The sequence below is a fragment of the Danaus plexippus genome, chromosome 11, assembly GCF_018135715.1.
Source record: "Danaus plexippus chromosome 11, MEX_DaPlex, whole genome shotgun sequence".
Taxonomy (NCBI): domain Eukaryota; kingdom Metazoa; phylum Arthropoda; class Insecta; order Lepidoptera; family Nymphalidae; genus Danaus; species Danaus plexippus.
Window position 1 is genome coordinate 5,371,790 of NC_083544.1, and position 18,676 is coordinate 5,390,465.

The 18,676-nt window shown below is 32.6% G+C and overlaps 3 protein-coding genes across 7 annotated transcripts; 2 read left to right on the forward strand and 1 right to left on the reverse strand.

The window, feature by feature from the left end:
* The first annotated feature begins 4,123 nt into the window (after positions 1–4,123).
* Positions 4,124–5,381, forward strand: LOC116765994 (uncharacterized). Its single transcript, XM_032655648.2, has 2 exons — positions 4,124–4,293; positions 4,391–5,381. The coding sequence occupies exons 1-2, from the start codon at positions 4,149–4,151 to the stop codon at positions 4,984–4,986; spliced, it is 741 nt and encodes a 246-aa protein (XP_032511539.2). The 5' UTR covers positions 4,124–4,148; the 3' UTR covers positions 4,987–5,381.
* Positions 5,374–13,963, reverse strand: LOC116765550 (peptidyl-prolyl cis-trans isomerase G-like). 4 transcript variants are annotated; one of them, XM_061521821.1, is made up of 14 exons: positions 13,694–13,963; positions 12,165–12,254; positions 11,507–11,629; positions 10,461–10,631; positions 10,220–10,350; positions 9,688–9,794; positions 9,400–9,556; positions 9,107–9,192; positions 8,890–8,992; positions 8,563–8,688; positions 8,233–8,307; positions 7,489–7,614; positions 7,137–7,261; positions 5,374–7,012 (listed from the first exon to the last, which is right to left on the reverse strand). In XM_061521821.1, the coding sequence occupies exons 1-14, from the start codon at positions 13,706–13,708 to the stop codon at positions 5,649–5,651; spliced, it is 2,799 nt and encodes a 932-aa protein (XP_061377805.1). In that variant the 5' UTR covers positions 13,709–13,963; the 3' UTR covers positions 5,374–5,648. The 4 variants fall into 4 exon arrangements, with proteins under 4 accessions (XP_061377805.1, XP_061377807.1, XP_032510939.2 ...); XM_061521823.1 differs by lacking the exons at positions 10,461–10,631; positions 11,507–11,629; XM_032655048.2 differs by lacking the exons at positions 11,507–11,629; positions 12,165–12,254; positions 13,694–13,963 and adding an exon at positions 11,209–11,225.
* Positions 13,964–15,932: 1,969 nt separating this feature from the next.
* On the forward strand, positions 15,933–18,494 carry LOC116765946 (uncharacterized). 2 transcript variants are annotated; one of them, XM_032655597.2, is made up of 5 exons: positions 15,933–16,214; positions 16,292–16,427; positions 16,584–16,763; positions 17,518–17,623; positions 18,153–18,494. In XM_032655597.2, exons 1-5 carry the CDS (start codon positions 16,165–16,167, stop codon positions 18,479–18,481), a joined length of 801 nt encoding a protein of 266 aa, XP_032511488.1. In that variant the 5' UTR covers positions 15,933–16,164; the 3' UTR covers positions 18,482–18,494. The 2 variants fall into 2 exon arrangements, with proteins under 2 accessions (XP_032511488.1, XP_061378047.1); XM_061522063.1 differs by having other exon boundaries at positions 15,933–16,154.
* The last annotated feature ends 182 nt before the right edge of the window (positions 18,495–18,676 follow it).

Below are 18,676 nucleotides of genomic sequence, written 5' to 3' on the forward strand. Positions count from 1 at the left end.
ATTTTAGCTCTCAGTTTAAATAGATTATTATCAATATACGAGTATATTGTAGTAAACACTATAAAGATTTTGTACACACACTATTCAGACGGCCGTGACTTAAATACTTCGTCATGGGTCACTGCGAGGTCTTTGTTTTCCACTTACAAGACATACCACATACCTGCTAGTCAGCAGAAACTTAGTAAAACAATTAAGCTTTAAAGGATAACAATTTCGTAATGATGTAATAGTATCTACCCTGTCTAAAATATTTTGTACGAAAGTCACTATATTTGACTAGTGGCTGACAGTAATCCGGTAAAGATTGTTATGCTTGAAACGTTTCTGTATAAAAGTGTTTGTTTGAATAAAGAATAAATATAATAAACATAGAATAAATAAACGGTTTTGAAAATGTTACATTGTTGAAGTGTTAGTGATGATGAATATTACAAAACATTAAGAAAGTAGTAAAAATCCTTTGACGTATTGATTACAAAAGCGGCTCTTGTGGTCTACAAGCAAAGCGATATTCTAGCAACTGTGTTTAATATCCATTTAAACCTAAACATTTTCCGTAACGGTCTGGTATACAGTATGAACATTACCTAAGCCTAAAAAGAGATATGATATCTTTAAAATCGAAATAACTGGTAATTAGATCACTAAAATGAGTTTTGTTTGAATTGGTTCCTAAATGAATTAAAAAACTATGCCAAAAAGATCTTGATATCTATTTTTAAACCTTAAATTCACAACTGAAATTTATTATTTTCAAAATTATCAAGATCAATCAAACAACGTCTCCAAATTAATTAATCCGTTTTCACATACACAAATTTCTAAAACATAACGTTATCTCCCGGTTTCTGGTCCAATTGTATAAAATATATTAATTTTTGGGTCTCTTTCCTTTCGGTAAATTAACTTAAAACTAAATAAATTTATTTGAACAAAGAACGACAACGACGATTTTTATGTCTATCGAGAAGGGCTTATAAGTAAATATCATAAAAAAATTAACATATTGAAACTTAGATAGTTCATACAATCTCAAAGTTCCTTCACCCGTAATGGTGGGCTTATATATTTGTTATATGTTGATAACCAAGATAACGTCACGAAATACGAAATTTATATAGCACTTGTTCATGTGACAAATGACAACTAAATCATTGCTTTAATCCTTGTATGAAACGATTGATCTGTGTGGATGATTCATGTTAAGGAAATAATTACAGCAACAGATACTTCATTAATGCAATACACGAAGTATTTTCGAAAACAACTAAGGAAGGACTGTTATGTGTACCGTTTATATTATCAAACAATTTAGTGTATATATTAATAATTACTTAGATATATTTAAGTACCATGTCATAAAGTATCTTAATTCCAAAAGCATTAACCATAAAAACTTAAAATTCAACAGCTTGTCAGCGGTAAACCTCAGAAAACCATATTAGAAACTGAACTGCAGTTTTAAGTACGAGATTGCATCGTAAAATGACACACTAAGAGTTGGTAGGTATTAACGTTTTGGTTCACAACCATCCAATATGTATATCACAAATGATATAACAACTTTAAAGTGTGAAATCTTTTTGTTACAGATGAAAAATCGCAATAAAAACGGAATTTTGTGTTACTAAAATTAGAAACAATCATCTTTTCCGACCTTGTGGCGACATCCTCTACGCAGTGGAGCATAAGCAAGACGTCATGCATTTCACTGGTTTGTTCAAAACTGATGTCTGTAAAACCTACATAAGTGATCGTGTAGAAGTAATGTCCTAATTTTATAAACCTACTTTATCCTGTAAATTAATTTGGAAATCTTTATCAAAGTAAAAAATCTAAATGGTTTAGTAATCTACCAGCTTTTCTCAGCTTCCTGATATAACCTTAAATATTATCACAATAAATGCCACCTTTTTCAGGAAACAAATGAAGCTACGAAAAAACTAAAAAATATATTATAAATGCCTAGGCAGATTCGTTTTGACTCGACATAGCAATATATTTGCTCCTACTTTCCATTAATAAAATAAAAAATTTCAGAATTACTTTTAAATGGAGATATTAATACATTATTTTAAAAACACTTAATTTTTAAAACACTTCCAAATCCATAAGTATACTGTTGAATAATTTTATCACCGTATTTTTTTAAGTTGTGGCGTCAAAAATCTTTCACAACTCTTGTGAAACAGTCGTTTAAGTAAATACGTATACATAATATATGTACGTGTAGATAACGACTTAACAGCTGTGGCAGCACCTTTGTTAACATTCGGGTTATAATTTATAAAGGATTCTTTTAATCCCTTTGAAAGTACCTAAAACAATCCCCATGTAGACGTAAGCATAAGAATATAAGACTCAACCATATTTCCTTGTTCATTTAAAGTAATATACTTTTGAACATACAGATTTAAATGTCTAGAGTGTTGTCATAATACTTGTGACAAAAATAGCCGGAACTCATTAAATAATTAACTCCACAAACATATAAGGTTCCTGGCCTCACTTTTAACTGATATTATTACTATGATTTTATTGCTGAATGGCATATTGTATTATTCTAAATGTAGTCTGCGTCATAGCATCTTCGTAGAAGGACGGATCGCCTACAAACAGACTCATTACCTCCAAGCAACCATTGTCAGATCCAAGACAAAAGTCTCACGGTTTATAAACGTTGGAACGTATGATCAAGCACGCAGAGCGCATCTAAACTCATCCACAATAGAAGTGGACAGTGAGCATTTATTGGACAGATTAAAACAAACGTAAGTATAAATATATTATTTAAAAAATATATACTTTTTATATAGATTTGGTAATGGGAAATACTTCCACAGTTTGTAATGTTTTTATCCTAAGACAATGTACAAATGAAGACGTTATAAACATTTTTATAAATCTGATTTCAAATAATAATACATTAATTATTATATGTAGTGGGATAATTCTAAAGTTTAAACGGGATGGACAGTATGTGTAACACCTTAATTGTTTCATTACTTATTTACTTATGTGTACTTTACAATAACAACATTGAGCAATCCTGAAATCAGAAACAAAACCAAACATACAAACACATGTTTCTACGCTTTTAATATATGAAGTCTAAAATTTAAACAAAAACAAGGCACGTCACTATTTTCATGTAATAAAATTTAATAATTCGAAGTAATTGAAACAGCTAAGCTAAACGTTAAATTTCTCGATGTATATCATTTTTTTAAAACGTGTGTTATTTCGCGCTTCACTCAATTTTTAAGTTGGTTTAGTTTCTTTAATATTTTTCGATATTTTTTGTTAAAATTCATAAGCATTTTCAGTATTGTTCAAAGTAATTTTATTAATTTGCGAAAAGAATCAAATATCATAGCTTGGACAGAGATTTGCATTACGTAATTTTCGTGGTAATGAGATAATGTCCAAAAACTAGCCTTCATCAATCACCACAAACAACTTCGTTGCTATAGCTACATCTTAACGAAACTAATTCATTAGTTCTCTAAATATTAAACCAATTAATTGTTTTAATTACAAACTTACTTTACTGTTCGTCAGATTCTTCGGTAAAATGATATAGTAAAATATAATATTAATATAATATTTTTAAATTAAAGATGTAAGTAAAATTTAAATTGAGCCGTTGAAATGATACATACATCAGGTACCTTTGTCCTTCCATAACAATAGGTAAATTATAAAAGTGTATGACAACCAGACCAAGCGTGAAGGCGTAACTAATTTATTTTTTATTCATTGAATTAAGGAAATATAAGAATAAAAGTCTAGACAGCCATTTAAAGAATGTTAAATGTTAAAATATGGGAATTGTGGAATGCGATTAGTCAAATATTTTTTAACAATATATTTAGTTCGAATTTAATGTGAGAATAACAAAACAAAAGGTGATTATTGCATTGAGGGTCAAAATATTAAACACCTGTATTTAAGATTACCTTCATGGTGTCATAATTCTTGTTAATTTCCAGCATAAAGGCCCAATTATGACGTGAATCATTACCACAAACTCATTTTAACAGTATCTCTTTATGTCGCATTTTAATTTCCTTATTAATGTTGTAATCTTTTTCTGTAGTAAAAACGTTAAGCAAATTGAGGTCTTATTCATTAAATGGTTTCAGATGGTATTCCAGCTGTATCTGATATTTGCATTAGCGACGCTAGCATACGCAGTTCCTGCACCCGTTGCTGATGAAAATGGAAAGACTTTAATAGATTCTAAACAGATAAATGAAATCAATGACCTCAAGACAGCGAGCAGTTCATGTAAGTAAAACATAAAACGTTACTCCCTTTAAAAAATATATATAGAATCAGACATTGTATTATTTGTAGATATGGTACATCTTAATATATTTTTTAGATTCTCACCAATACTCGGATTGGGGTGGCAGAAATCCTAGCGGTTACAGTTATTCGGTAACAGGTTTCGGTACTATTGACGATAAATACACCGCAGATCCTTTGTATAAAGAATTCAATGGCTATGATAATTCACTCAAACTCAATAGTTATCCTGGTCTTGGAAATGATGGCTATAATTCCTATGGTGGATATAAAGGCGGTTTTGCCCCCAGTAGATTTGAACCTGTAGACAGTGTGCGAAGTGGATATGGAAATTATGGGTACAATAGTAATGACTATGATGTAGGCGGCCGTGGATACGGATTAAGCAACAACGGCTATGGAATCGGCAGTAGTGGATATGGAAAGAGCGGTAGTCCATACGGATTTGGAGGTAATGGATACCCCGGAAGTTATGGCGGCAATGGCGGTTACGGTGGTTACGGAGGTAACGGTGGCCTTAATTCATACTCCGGATATAATAACCCATATTACCAAGGAGGAGGCCATCTTGGATATGGATATCAAACAAAAAAATTAGGTTACGGAAGTATCTACAATAGTGGTGTTACACCGAGTTTAGTCACCGGTTATAGGGGATACACACGGAGATAATTATTAAAATATATCACTACATTTAATTCGTAAACGGGACAAAAAGACATTAATTTTACTCACATTCACTGGAGCTAACGAGAGGTGATAAATTATATCATGCGACTTAAGCTAGCGCCACAAGGGACTATAGCTCACTGAATCTCAATGTTGTCACAAATTATTTAATTTCATTGTCCTTAACATAGATGTGTAGATCATAATTAGTTTTAATTTATACTAACACAATTGTATAAAGTAAATAGTAAAGCTAGAAAATGTTCAATGACAGTTTGTTACTTCATATATTTAATAACCAAAGACAACCAAATGAAACAAATTCTTTTTAAGTTACCCTCTATATAAAAATATATTTTTAGTCCGTTAAGTATTGTAAATAAAACTATATTGAATAATTAGCAAATTTTATTACTAAACAAGACATACACATATTACTAAAATCATATTTGCTACTGCACTTCAAATCGTAGTTACCAGCGTAAATAAACACATAAAATGTTCTGTAATAAAAAAATATGTCAACACTTGAGATATGAAAGGACTGGCTTCTTATATTGTTCATCGGTACATTAATAGCAAATGTATGTACTGTGTTTCATCAGACGTGCAACTTGGTCGGACAAAGATGGGGCCTTAGCAGTAAATCTTAATACGAATCTTATTTAGTCGGAGCCAGACACGCTCGTTTGTTTCTTCATAGACTTCAAAGCCCGTTCGCGTAGTTTCTTTTCCAGGTCCTCGTTGTTTACTTTGCCGTCTTCCTCCTCTTCCTCCTCCGCTTCGTCACTGTCGGATGAATCGTCTTTACGCTTGGACGATTTCTTGTGTTTTTTGTGTTTCTTATGCTTCTTTGAATGCTTCTTATGTTTCTTAGCTTTCTTAGACTTCTTAGGTTCGTCGCTTTCTGAATCGGATTCCGAATCGGAAACCTTCTTGCGAGCTTTCTTCTTTGAAATCTGATCACTGTCCGACGATGAATCTTCTTTTTCCCTCTTTTTAGCTTTCTTTTCAGTTTCTTCGCGGCTCTTAGGCTTCACATCATCTGCATGTTTAGCTTTAGAACCTTTATCATCGCTCTTTCTTGGTTTAATTATTTCAGGGGAAGCAATCTTTTCTTTAAGCATTTCAGCCTTCTTACGCTTTACTTCCTTTTCCGAAGATGTAGAGTCATGTTTAGCTTTCTTTTTAGCAGATTTTTCATCGCTGTCAGAACTGTCATCTCGCGAGTCCTCAGAATTGGCTACTTTCTTGGACTTAACCAGTTTACCGTCTCCTTTTTCGGTTCGTGGCATACTGGCATCTTTACTCCTCTTCTTAGACTTCTTGTCCGCATCTGATTCTTCTGGAATGTTCTTCTGCTTACTTTTAGAACTCTTATGTTTCACCTCCTCTTCAGAACTTGAATCAGAACTGGAGGACCTAGCCCTCTTCTTCCTAGACTTCTTTCCCACTTTCTTTTTACCTGCCCTCTTAGCTTTCTTCTTTCTATCTTCTTCGGAATCACTAGAAGAAGAGTCCTCAGATTCACTGTCGCTGGAAGAACTCTCCTTTTTCGGTTTTTTCGACTTCTTTGATGTACTCTTTTCTTTACGCTTAAGCTTGGACTTAGTCTTAGATTTGGAGAGCCCCTCACTGCTTTCGCTTTCCGACTCCGACTGACGTCCTTTACGTTTCGATTTCTTCACCTCCTGCACTTTAACTTCCTCTTCATTCTGTTCCCTGCCGGATGCGTCATCGCCGGATCTGTCGGATTTCTTATTGTTTTCCATTTCATGTTTCCTAAGGAATGGCGAGGGTGTTCGCGATAGACTCTTTGAATACTCTCGAAGCACGGGGACGGGGATAAAGTCATCGCGCTCTTCGTCGTCAGATGATTGGGGCGGTTTATCTTGAGTCTCATTTTGTACAACACTTTTATCATTAGCCACGGATGATTCCCTGCTAGAACTTGACACATGCTCTTTGGAACGCTCCCTCGGTATTGAGACGCGTTCCGGTGACTTCTTACGCAACTTCTCAATATTTTCTGTAAAACCATTGTATGTTGCTATAGTTATATACATTTAGCTGGTTAAGTATTACAGTTTCGATATATAGGACTCGAATTAGATCAATTTTATACTGACAAAAGTAACTTATCAAAACCTTACCTTTACGCGGGATAGAAACCGATTTTTCTAAACGCTCTTTAATCAAATCGCTCGATCTTCTCTCACGGGATTTCCTGTCTCGTGATCTTCTATCCTTCACAGTCCTATCCCTTGATCTCTTGTCTCTAAAGTAAATTCAAATCAGCTTGAATAATATGTCCCGATCGTGGAAAACTTATGGTATAATATTCTTGATCAAATAATCAAGAAATTAATACATAAATAACACTTGAGAAAGAGTCATTCGACATGTACTTTCCTTTAAACATTAATCGAATAAATACCAACAAAGACAAATTAAAACAAACGTTACTAAACAATATAATAAGTATATGATCATTAAAGTGCTAACCTAGATCTATCCCGGGATCGCCTATCGCGTGAGCGACGGTCCCTGGATCGTCTGTCACGGGAGCGTCCCGAGCGGCGGCGAGAGCGGGAGCGGCGGCGGGAGCGAGAGCGACGGCGGTCACGAGATCTGTTAATAAATAACCGTACAATAACCACAAATTGAAATGAAACTCCTATTTTCGGATTACAAAGTTTAATTTTATTATTTTTAAAGCTACATACTATTGACATTTCGGTTAATTTTCAGCAACCGTTATCACGATCGACTCATCTCGTCTATCCGTGATCACGGTTGCTGCAAAGTAACCGAAACGTCGGAAGAAGTACGTTTTAAAAATAATAAAATAACGCGGGGTAGTCCCTAAAGTATTAGTTTCATCAAATGAATACTCGTAAAGGTCTTAGAGCTCGTTACACCACAAATTCGATCTCTACACAACTTATTTTACACATACATTTAATATTATAAGAATGAAATATCAGAAACATACATTGTCATATTGATTGTAATAACATCTAACTAAAAAACAACATCTACGATAACCAGCTCGCTAACTACACAATTTTAAGTTAGATTTTTAAATTCTTTATAAATGTATGTCTTTATAAATGTATTTAAATTCTTTATAATGAGGCACATTTTTAAACGTATCTGTGGTCGAATTCTGTGTATTTGGATTCACGCAAAACTCTCTTATACTATGTATATTTTAAAATAATAATTAATTTAAAATAACGAAATTACCTGTCTCTTGAACGTCGTCGAGAGCGTGTACGAGAACGTCTACGTCTTTCGAGCGATCGGCGACGTTCACGCGACCTGGTGTATTAAAATAAAAAATATAAAGTCACTTTATTAAAGTGAAAATGAGCAAGAGAATTGTATTCGCTACTAAAGCTGATTGTAAAAGTTCTCTAAAATCTACATTATTAGAAAAATACTAGAAGTTCACTATAAAATTTAAAAATATAATGAATTAAGCACGTAAAATTGTTAAAGCGTATCATTATGATGCAGAATTCTATTTACATAAGCAATATAGTATAAAAATTTATTTATAGAATTATGTATTACCTTTCCCTCCTCTCCCTCTCTCTTCGTCTTCGTTCTCTCTCCCTATCTCTTTCCCTCTCACGTTCTCTTTCTCTATCACGTCTTTCTATAGAACGTCGTCTGCTACTACGGTGACGAGATTTACTCCTGTCATTAGAAACGTCAATTAATTACATTTATTTTATTTATTAAAATGATAAGAGTGGGATTAACTACTATTTTATGTATATTTGTATTGAACAAGCTGGTAGTTTGTTTCATTGCACTTGGACTTTGTTTGTTTCATTGTAATAGTATTTGGCCTTAATTTGTACCTTAATTATTAACATATGTGTATTCAAAGGTTACCTTTCCCTGCGAGAGCTACGCCTCGGGCTGACACTGGTTGAGGAATCACGGTTGGAACGATATTGTCGCTTTTTGTGCGATGATCGCTTTTTAGCGCTTCCACCTGAGAAAACATGTAGAAAGTTAGTCATAGAAGGTTAATTCAAAGCCTTTTCTCATGAAAGATACCATATATGCATAATAATTGGATTACAGTTATAATTTAATAGATACTTACGCGATGAAGCTGATGTAGAGCGACGTTCGCTTGAAGAATTTCTAGTTTTATCAGCTGGTTTGTCTTCACGTTTTTCCAAAATAGTTCTGTCAAAATAAATTACATTAGGAATTTATTAGAAAAAAATGTGTATAAAAATTACCATCTTATTATAACAAAATATGGTAGAAAATCTATCTAGCCGACTAACATGTTACATACTGATGCGGTTCGACGAAAAATTGTTAAAAGATCCCTTTAGGTTATCAAGAAAGCTAGCTGCATTAAACAACTAATCTCAACCAATTACTCACTTATCGGCCGAAGCAGATCTTGATTTAGGTTCATCGTCTTTTTTTTCTTCCTTGACAGAATCGTTGGCTTGTTCATTAGATGACTCCGTATCAGGATGGTGGTTGACCTCCTCCTTCACTTCCGGTTCTTCCTTCTTTTCAGGTGACTTTCCGTTTTCTAAAATTAAAGCAAATATTATTTTTGACCATGCATTCGAATAGGTCGAACGTTAGATCGCACTTTTTGTATACGACGAAAGGAGTTGTTTCCGAGTGTTAATATTATAGGGGGCCACATAAAGGTAATACCTTTTGGTTCTGGTAATTTGATGTCGTCAACCTGCGACGGCTTCGACTGACTGCTCTTGTCCCTACTGCGCCTTCTCGATCGACGAGGGCTGCCTCCACTTCTATGTCTATAAAAATTTTACATAACCTTAAAAATTAATAACAATTTTTTTTACACAATTATATATGAACCTTTTTATATGACAATTAAATAATTAATATATATTTCAGTTTCTGAAATTATAAGTTGTCCAAAAAATAGACATTGATAAACTCTTTGTTTGGCAAACTTTTTTTAGGAAATTTTAATGTTATCATGTTGGTGAACTTGTCAACAATCTGTGTGAATGATCGATACAAAATTATTTATATCACTGAAAATATTGTACAATGTATTATGTGAACCGTTAGTCTGTTGAAAATTAGTGCTCTCGTACTGATTATTATTGAAATCGGTCAAGATATAAACTCAAGAATAACTATATATGTAAAACTCAAAAACGATACAAAGTAATAGTAATAGTGTTATATATAGTACAATTGTTCGTCATACTTTCTATCCGAAGAGCGATCTCTAGAGCGTGTGCGCGACCTGCGGCGATCCCTGGATCGTCGTCTGTCCCGCGACCTCGAACGTGACCGGCGACGGTCTTTTTCCTTGTCCTTATCCTTTTGTTGCTCCTCCTGTCAAAAATAACCTATTAAATATAACTTTCACTAATTTGATAATCACCCTTACAATTTCGGCCCCAACAGCTAATATATAATTTATTTTTAATATGTATATACATTACCATGCGTTTTTTAATCTCCTCCTTCTTCTGTTGCGTGAATGACTCCGGTATTCCGTTCTCGCTGGCCTGAGCGCTCAGCAGCAGCTCCCACAGCTCGCCCATGAACAGCCGCGCGTTCTTGCCGTTCAGGAAACCCGTCAGGTTGATCTGCATCTTCTTTGGACAAGGGAACTAGAGGGAGGCGGCGGAACGGGAAGAAAAATATCATAATTAATCTCATTCGTTAAACATTTAATACATCGGATAAACCCATACTGAATATGGCATCGTTATGAGGCTATTATCGGATTTTCGTATTTTCGGTTCGGAGAAAATAAAATATAAAACAACTCAGGGAGACGTTCAGAGCGTCGAACGAAAGAATACCTGGAACGAACAGAGAACACAGAAATGACTCGGGTAGGGAAGCGACAACACATTATAAAATGTACATGTTATTAGTATGTTCGGTGAGGTCGCACGTCGATGGCGAGCGGCACAGCTGCCCCGCCCGGCAGCGCTGCCAGCACCCACACGCACCAGGCGACACCGCACCGACAACCATCCACTCTTCATTTCTTGCATCTGTAAGGGTTTTGCGAACACAACCATATAATGCTGACCGCAAAGCCTAACGGGGACTTCCCTACCTCGAGTCAAATCTCTCTCTGAACGTCTCGGAGTTCCATATTTGACACGATTCATGTAGCCACAGCGCATTTCTTTATATAGTTAGCATTGTTTAAGTATTTAATTTCCCCGTAAATACCGATTGAGAATGCTAACGGCCTCCGAAAGAGTGTGGCGGGCGGGCGGCGGCGGCGGGCGGCGGCGGCGGGCTGCGGCGGCGGCGCGCTAACCGGTGGGGACCATAAAAATAGCCATAGGCAATCAATATTGATACATTTTATATTAAAACACTTCAATTCCAGTTCCTTTTATTTTAGCTGTGTATTTTTAAAGTATAAATGTTTCTTTTAAACATCGCTATTCAAACTAATTTCAAAGGAACTGCAATGATTACATGGGTTTATAATTATCGATAGGTAATAGTGTTTGCTAGCCACCTTCTCCTCGAGCTGGTTGTTGACGTAGTCGATCACGACGTCGTCTTCCATCTTAAGTATTTCTGTGATCTTCTGAGTTATCCACGGCTTCAGCACGTCTAGCTTCACCTTCGACATGTCAACCTAGCGACAACAATTAATTTTTGTTTTTGGATTGGAATTTCTCTATCAAAGTAACATAATAGAATTAATGAGATCTAAGATTTTCGCGAGTATTCATTTAAATGAAACTAGTATTATTCGGATTTACTACGCGGATTTTATTATTTAAAAACTACATAATCCCGACGTTTCGGTTACTTTGCAGCAACCGTGATCACGGGCAGACGAGGTGTCACCTCGTCTATATATATATATATATATAATACTAGTTTCATTTAAATAATAGAATTAAGTTAAAAAGATAATGAATTAATTATGATTTACAAAAAAAATAACTATCGAGGGCCAAAACATAAGGGTGATTAATGTCAATGTAAAATTATGTACATTAAATTGCAACCAAACAGTTCCCCCCTGTTCCACATATCAGAGCTAATTCTATCGTTTAAAATTTATCTTTTGATTAATCTTTGTAGTTTTATTTTGGGAATAAATTTAAACAAGTCTGACATGTTGTAAGGGTGAACAGATATAAATATTCCGCAATCAGCCTTACCTGTTGTGTTAAGCAGTCACCAAACTTCATTTGCTTCATGAGTTTCTTTTCTTTATCGCTGAAGCGAGTATCCTGCTCTGTACTTGTACCCTAAAAATAATATGTATGTTAAACATATCTCTAAAATAAAAACAAATTTATTGTACAAGTATGTATTATACAAGTGTGAGAAGTGTAAGACAAACACTATGTATTATCTTTATCTGTCACATGAAATTAAATAATTATGAATATCAAAAATACTTAGAATCATATACAAAAATTGTGATTTATTGTTTTTTTTTTTCTCATATACACGTATACCACTATGAAATTCATAATTATATCATAAAATTTTTGTAAGATGTCATAATTTTGATGATTTGAATCTTATCTTTTTCTATAATTTTGGCAATGTTCACTACAAAATTTTTATAAACAAAGTAAATATAATTTAACTTTGTATTCCTAACATGATACCAGATAATAACATGAACATGTAACCATGTAATGTAACAGTAATTCAATCTATTAAATGTTAAATAATATCTATTTATTGATAATAAAATGTATTTATGGGTGTAATTTTCTTAATTTTAATCATTATTAAAATACAAAAATATACAGCAATTTAAGCAAAGGATTTAACTGGATGCAACAACACAGACAGTAATATTGTGAATACTCCTTCAAATAATATATCACTTTAAAAACAACTTGAATGTATGTTATTATTTACTCAAATACCAATTTAAAGTCACTAGAATTCCTCATCAAATTGGCAGTTATATTCTGCATGTTTTGCAATTTGCTTTTACTGAAAAGTATTATCTAAAATGATAATTGCAATGCAGTACTAATTTAACAATATGGGGTCAGGAGTAAATTATTTTGTAGAATCCTTCAACTAGGAGTCTTTTATAGCTTCTTAAATATTTTAATTTTACAGGATCAAATTCCGAATTTCACTATGAAATTTATTGGTTACTAATTGAGTAATACAGATTGTCCAAGGAAGAAATGGGGTAAAACTTCATAATTATGACATCAATTACATATATTGTCCTAATAACGTTATCAAATTAACACATCACGTTATACTAGGTTAATATTTTCCAAGCTGGCAGATTTCTAGTGAATAAAAGGTTTCAATTGATGTATATTGATTTGTAAAGTCCAAGGTGAAATGTTATTAAATTACAAGACTCAAGACAATACTTTTATTTTTTTTTCTCGTTATTGATCATACGAAAGTACGATAAGAAATATAAATTTCTGAGCAGCGAATCAATTTATAACCTAAAATTATAAAATTTTAAACATCAATAACAAAAGAATAAAGGCAGTAGATAATAATTATTAAAAACCACAAGTGAAATTTAATCCTTATATCAAATGATTGGTGTATACTGTATAGGTGTGCAGTATATAGGACATTTACTGAACAAGCCCCGTTGTAATATGAAAATGGTTATAGATAATAGTAAAATTTGCCTGCAGTGTTAGTTGAAAGAGTTACAAATTAAACATAAGTGACAAAAAAAACTTACCGTATACATCATCATATTGGCATGGGTTGAATAATCAATAATATATAATAATATAGTTTGTCGGCGGCTTGGGTAAAAACTTCGCCAAATGGCGTGTTGACGCCTTACTAATTACAATATATATTTATGTTCTTATTATTTAACAGTGTGTGAAAAAAATGTGACTTATTTTCTACTAAGCACTAAAACCTTATCCATTTTAAATGAAATTTAAAATATATGACGCGCACACCACCTTCTCTAAATGTGATCCACCGCCATATTAAAACAAAATGGCTGGTTCATGGAAAATTATAGTCTGTGAACTACACCGCTTGCTTTTTTAGAATAAATATTCTAGTCACATATAGGTTAGAAAAATAATTCTCTAAATAAAATGCGAGAACTTAATGAACAATTGTCTTTATATTATGTTGCGTAAACAAATATTTTACTTAGATTATTTTTAGTCAACCTTAATAAATTTTTTTTAAGTCACACAAATCCTTTTTAATACCTAAAATTTTTGCTTTTTGAAGTATAGTGTCTATGATATGTTTTTATTTTAGGACAAATTACTTTAAATCCATTATTCAATGGCAGCACTACAAAAAAAATGTATTACAACAGAAGATACTGTGTACTAAAGAACCAACCGACTTTTTGTCACACTGATCACAAAATTTGAAACGAGAGATATATTGGATACATTTTATGTATGATTAATTTTGTTTCAGAATATATCTGAGTTCTTAACTTGAATGTAGGGTTTTAGCGACTCTAACGATTTAAAGTGTACTGTGTATGTGATGTGAGCCTCTTAATTAGAAGATTTAAAATAAAAATAAGAGACACTTTAGTATTATTTCCTTACAAAAACGTTTATTTCATGATAAGATTAAAAATACATTTAGGAATTACTACGCATGGCTAACATTACTACACATGTACCGTATTTCTGGTGTAAGACTCATTATAGTTATATTAAAAAAATTAAAAATGTAAATTGAAGATTTAATATAAAAGTAAGGGGCTTTTTATTATTTTTTCCTTGCAAACACTTGTATTTCATGATAAGCTTAAAAATACATTTAGGAATTACTACGCATGGCTCACATTACTAGACATGTACCGTATTTCTGGTGTAAGACTCATTAGTTATATTAAAAAATGTAAAAATGTAAATTGAAGATTTAATATAAAAGTAAGGGGCTGTTTATTATTTTTTCCTTGCAAACACTTGTATTTCATGATAAGCTTAAAAATACGATAAGGAATTACTAGGTATGGATCACCATCACCTATTTATAGCTACTACCCTTCTTACAAAAATTTGTTTGCGCAAGAAGCGTAGGTGTCATTAAGGAATAATATATTTGTAGTACCCAGTAAAATTTTCTAATTCTCTCTATTTTTTGTGACTGTCTAAATAGATCCAATATATATCCTTATTTACAGTGACTTTAGTGTTGGTTTCAGACTACATTTCTAAAAGAATTTTTTAACCAGTTCATATGAGACATATTTTTTATAAAGTCAGAGACAAATCCATACTAATATTATAAATGCGAAAGTAACTCTGTCTGTCTATCTGTTTGTTACTCAATCACGCCTAAACTTCTGAAACAATTTGCACGAAATTTGGTATGGAGATATTTTGATACCCGAGAAAGGACATAAGCTACTTTTTAGCCCGGGAAAATGATTCATTCCCATGGGAACATTCAGGTGGACCGATCGCTTATACGCCTAAACTACTGAACAGATTTAAATGAAATTTGGTAAGAAGACAGTTTGAGACTTAAGAAAGGACATGAGTTACTTTTGATCGCGGGAAAATAACGCAATCCCATGGGAAAAATTACTTTTCTGGCCAAGGAAGGAAGAACAAAAAACATCGTATATAAAAATGTATTGCAGTATCTTCTTCTTAAAATGTGTTAACCTGACCTAACCTATGACAATCATACTTAGTATGGCCTCATCCGAAGTCGGCACAATTCAAACATACGTACAAAAAAGTACAGCTTAGGTTTTTTCATACTACTGTACAAAAAAACTATCTAATGCGGACGAAGTCGCGGGTAAAAGCTACATATTACTAATTCTGAAATTTATGCGGACGAAGCCGTGGGCAAAAACTAGTAAAATATATATAATGTTGTTATTTATAATAATTAACTAACAAAAAAAATACCAATGTCTAATACAGTTTTTGAACGTTCTCCAAGATTATGCTTTTGATATAAAATAAAGTCAACGTCAGTCATCAAAACAGATAAAAGTTAAAACTACATACGATGTTGATCAGTGTACTTAAGGGAACACATATATTGTTATTAAAAATGGAATACTAATCGTAAAAATGTAAAGAGTGCCAGAAGTATTAAAATAAGTTTTTCCACATAAGAAATAAATGACTTCAGTTTTGCTTTATACAAGTTTTACTTTGCAAATTCTTCTCCCCAGTCAACAACCTAAGGTATATAAAAATGAAAACAAGTACTGCACAGTTCAAGACTATTGTAGATTTTATGGAGAGGTAATGATAGTCACACAGTATATTGATGAGTAGAACTAGAAGTCATAGAAAAGATGCCTTTATCTTAATTTTTTTAGGCATGGAGACCTTAACAGGCCCTCCTATGATGGACTTCAGGGCAAACTTGAAATAATAAAAAAGTGGCAGATGTTGGCAAATTCTCTTAATAGGGAACACGGTGGAGACAGAAGGTCACTTGAAAAATGGAAGAAGGTGAGAAGTCTCTGGATCCAATACCTTGTTTCACTTCACACTTCAGACATTCTCAAACAATTGTAACTATAAACTACTAAGGTCTATATTTAATTATTTTGTTTGATCTCCGAATACTTGAAATCTTTTGTAATAAGAATACATCTGATAACATAGGTTTGGAGTGACCTCAAAAATAATACCAAGAGAAAAAAATTAAAAATTCTAAAAACATCTGGTTTGCCTGAACATTTAAGGCCTAAGCTGGCTTTAAATGAATTGGAAAAAAGGGTGCTAAATATTGTGGGGCAAGGGACCCCTTCAAGAGTGGATAATGCAGAAGAAATGGGGGTCGAGGTATGCTTATATAAATAAAACTTTTATTTTATTTAGTCACAAAAAGAGTTTTTTGTATATTTTGGCTCTATACTCTGTACTTAGCGGTAAAGATTAGAGTTGGTTGTTGATTAGATGAACTGTTTTATTAGACTGTTTATGTGATGTGAACAATAATAGTAGTTTACCCTTAAATGGTAAACTAGTTGAATCATAAATGACATGTATAAACTGTCAATGATGAGTGGTGAACAATTAATAAGTCTTACACGAACTTAGTTGAACTTATGACAAAGTTAATAATCTATGAACAGTCCATCCACTGTTTGTTTTCCTTTCTTTTTGATATGTCTTACTTAAACGAAATTTAGCAATCATTGTGATGGCTGTTATTGAGTTCTGTTAAACCAGGTTTTTGTCAAATATTTCCTTATTATATGTAGGTCACTGTTGAAAGTAACGTAAATATTATTAAAAAAATGCGAATCACATTGGTGTGTTAATAAATATGAAAATTGATTGAACATATTAGTATTAATAATGGATAAAGTATGAAGATTCATTTGAAATAATTAAAAAGCATTGAAAAACTAATAAATATTTGTTGCAATATAGCATTGCTAAATGTCAACGGTTCTGTCTTTAAACTAGTTGAAGATTGAGACTGTTTTATAAACTACTTCATTTCTATAGTGCTGTGTAACTATTTGATAGAACTATAAATTGTAATAATTTTTTTCTTTGTATTTACTTGTAATTATGTAAATTTTTGCAGATACAATACACCGACAATTTAAACCAAGATGAAACTACTCCTGCACCAACAACAGTACAATTTCTATCAACAGAATTAGATCCCCAAATGTTTCATTTGGAGAGTAGTAAGTATATATATTTTTTGACAGTATATGTAACCTACATGAAAATTTTTTGTATATACATATTTCCATCATTAAATTTGTTTGTGGCATATTGTATTTTTTATTTTAGATTTAAGTATCACTGCTATGTTAAACTACAAATTACTTTTTTAATTTCTGAACTTGATTTTTTTTTTGCTAGTTTTGTTGCATTTAACAACACATCAGCCTCTCAATAATTTTGGGTATTTATTAATTTATACAGATTAAGATAGTCTCAAAGTGGGGTGTCTATATTTTGTACATTTAAAATATTTCTTTTTATAACCTATATTAAACATTTACTATTAACGGAATATTAAAAATAAGAACCAGACGTTCCTTATATTAATTTAAATAAATTGAACAAAAACAAAAGAACAACAAAAAGTTAAATTCGGAACATATTTATAGGTAAAATTCTCTATTTTTAGACTCGACATTCATAATTTATATTTTATGATCACCTTGATATGATACAACTTATAATTTGTTATCAATGTTTTTTCAGTGTCAGAAGAAAACAATAGTCAACATTTTACTTCCACGGAGGGATCACAAGAAAAGAGTTCTGATGCATCTGTTGAGAGTCGTAGAAGACTGTCTTCCCCTCGTTCGCGGCACATTAATAACCACGGGTCCGTGTTTCGTCGTACACGTCGTTCGAGAGGCCCATCTCGTCGTACATTCGAAGTCAGCGACAGTCGTTGGCGCAAACTATTCTCAGAACTTACAACTGAACACGTGCGACTGCGAAAGAGAGAACTCCGTCAGCAAGAACGGTGGCAAGACCTGTTTGAAAGATGCGTCGATTGTATGGAAAAATTTATTAATAAATGACTTTATAGAACTCTATTTGTTTATTATAAAAACATGGTAAAGAACCTTGTTCATAATAAAAAAATAATGTAGTTATTAACTTATATTATCTATTGTTGTAAAATTCTGCTTTTTTATGCACTTATTTATAAAAGAAGATATATTTCAATTGCTCACGTAATAACATAAAAGTAAAAAGAAAATATGTAGGCGTAC

What these genes read in the sequence shown, in the direction of transcription:
- LOC116765994 (XM_032655648.2), top strand. Translation starts at nt 4,149, where the DNA reads ATGGTATTCCAGCTGTATCTGATATTTGCATTAGCGACGCTAGCATAC. An exon ending in CAAGACAGCGAGCAGTTCAT is followed by an intron (nt 4,294 to 4,390) that starts GTAAGTAAAACA and finishes TATATTTTTTAG; the next exon opens with ATTCTCACCAATACTCGGAT.
- LOC116765550 (XM_061521821.1), bottom strand. An exon ending in AGATCTGCTTCGGCCGATAA is followed by an intron (nt 9,193 to 9,399) that starts GTGAGTAATTGG and finishes TTATTTTGACAG; the next exon opens with AACTATTTTGGAAAAACGTG. An exon ending in GAGAGGGAGAGGAGGGAAAG is followed by an intron (nt 8,308 to 8,562) that starts GTAATACATAAT and finishes TTAATACACCAG; the next exon opens with GTCGCGTGAACGTCGCCGAT.
- LOC116765946 (XM_032655597.2), top strand. Translation starts at nt 16,165, where the DNA reads ATGAAAACAAGTACTGCACAGTTCAAGACTATTGTAGATTTTATGGAG. An exon ending in ATTGTAGATTTTATGGAGAG is followed by an intron (nt 16,215 to 16,291) that starts GTAATGATAGTC and finishes TAATTTTTTTAG; the next exon opens with GCATGGAGACCTTAACAGGC. An exon ending in CAGAAGAAATGGGGGTCGAG is followed by an intron (nt 16,764 to 17,517) that starts GTATGCTTATAT and finishes AAATTTTTGCAG; the next exon opens with ATACAATACACCGACAATTT.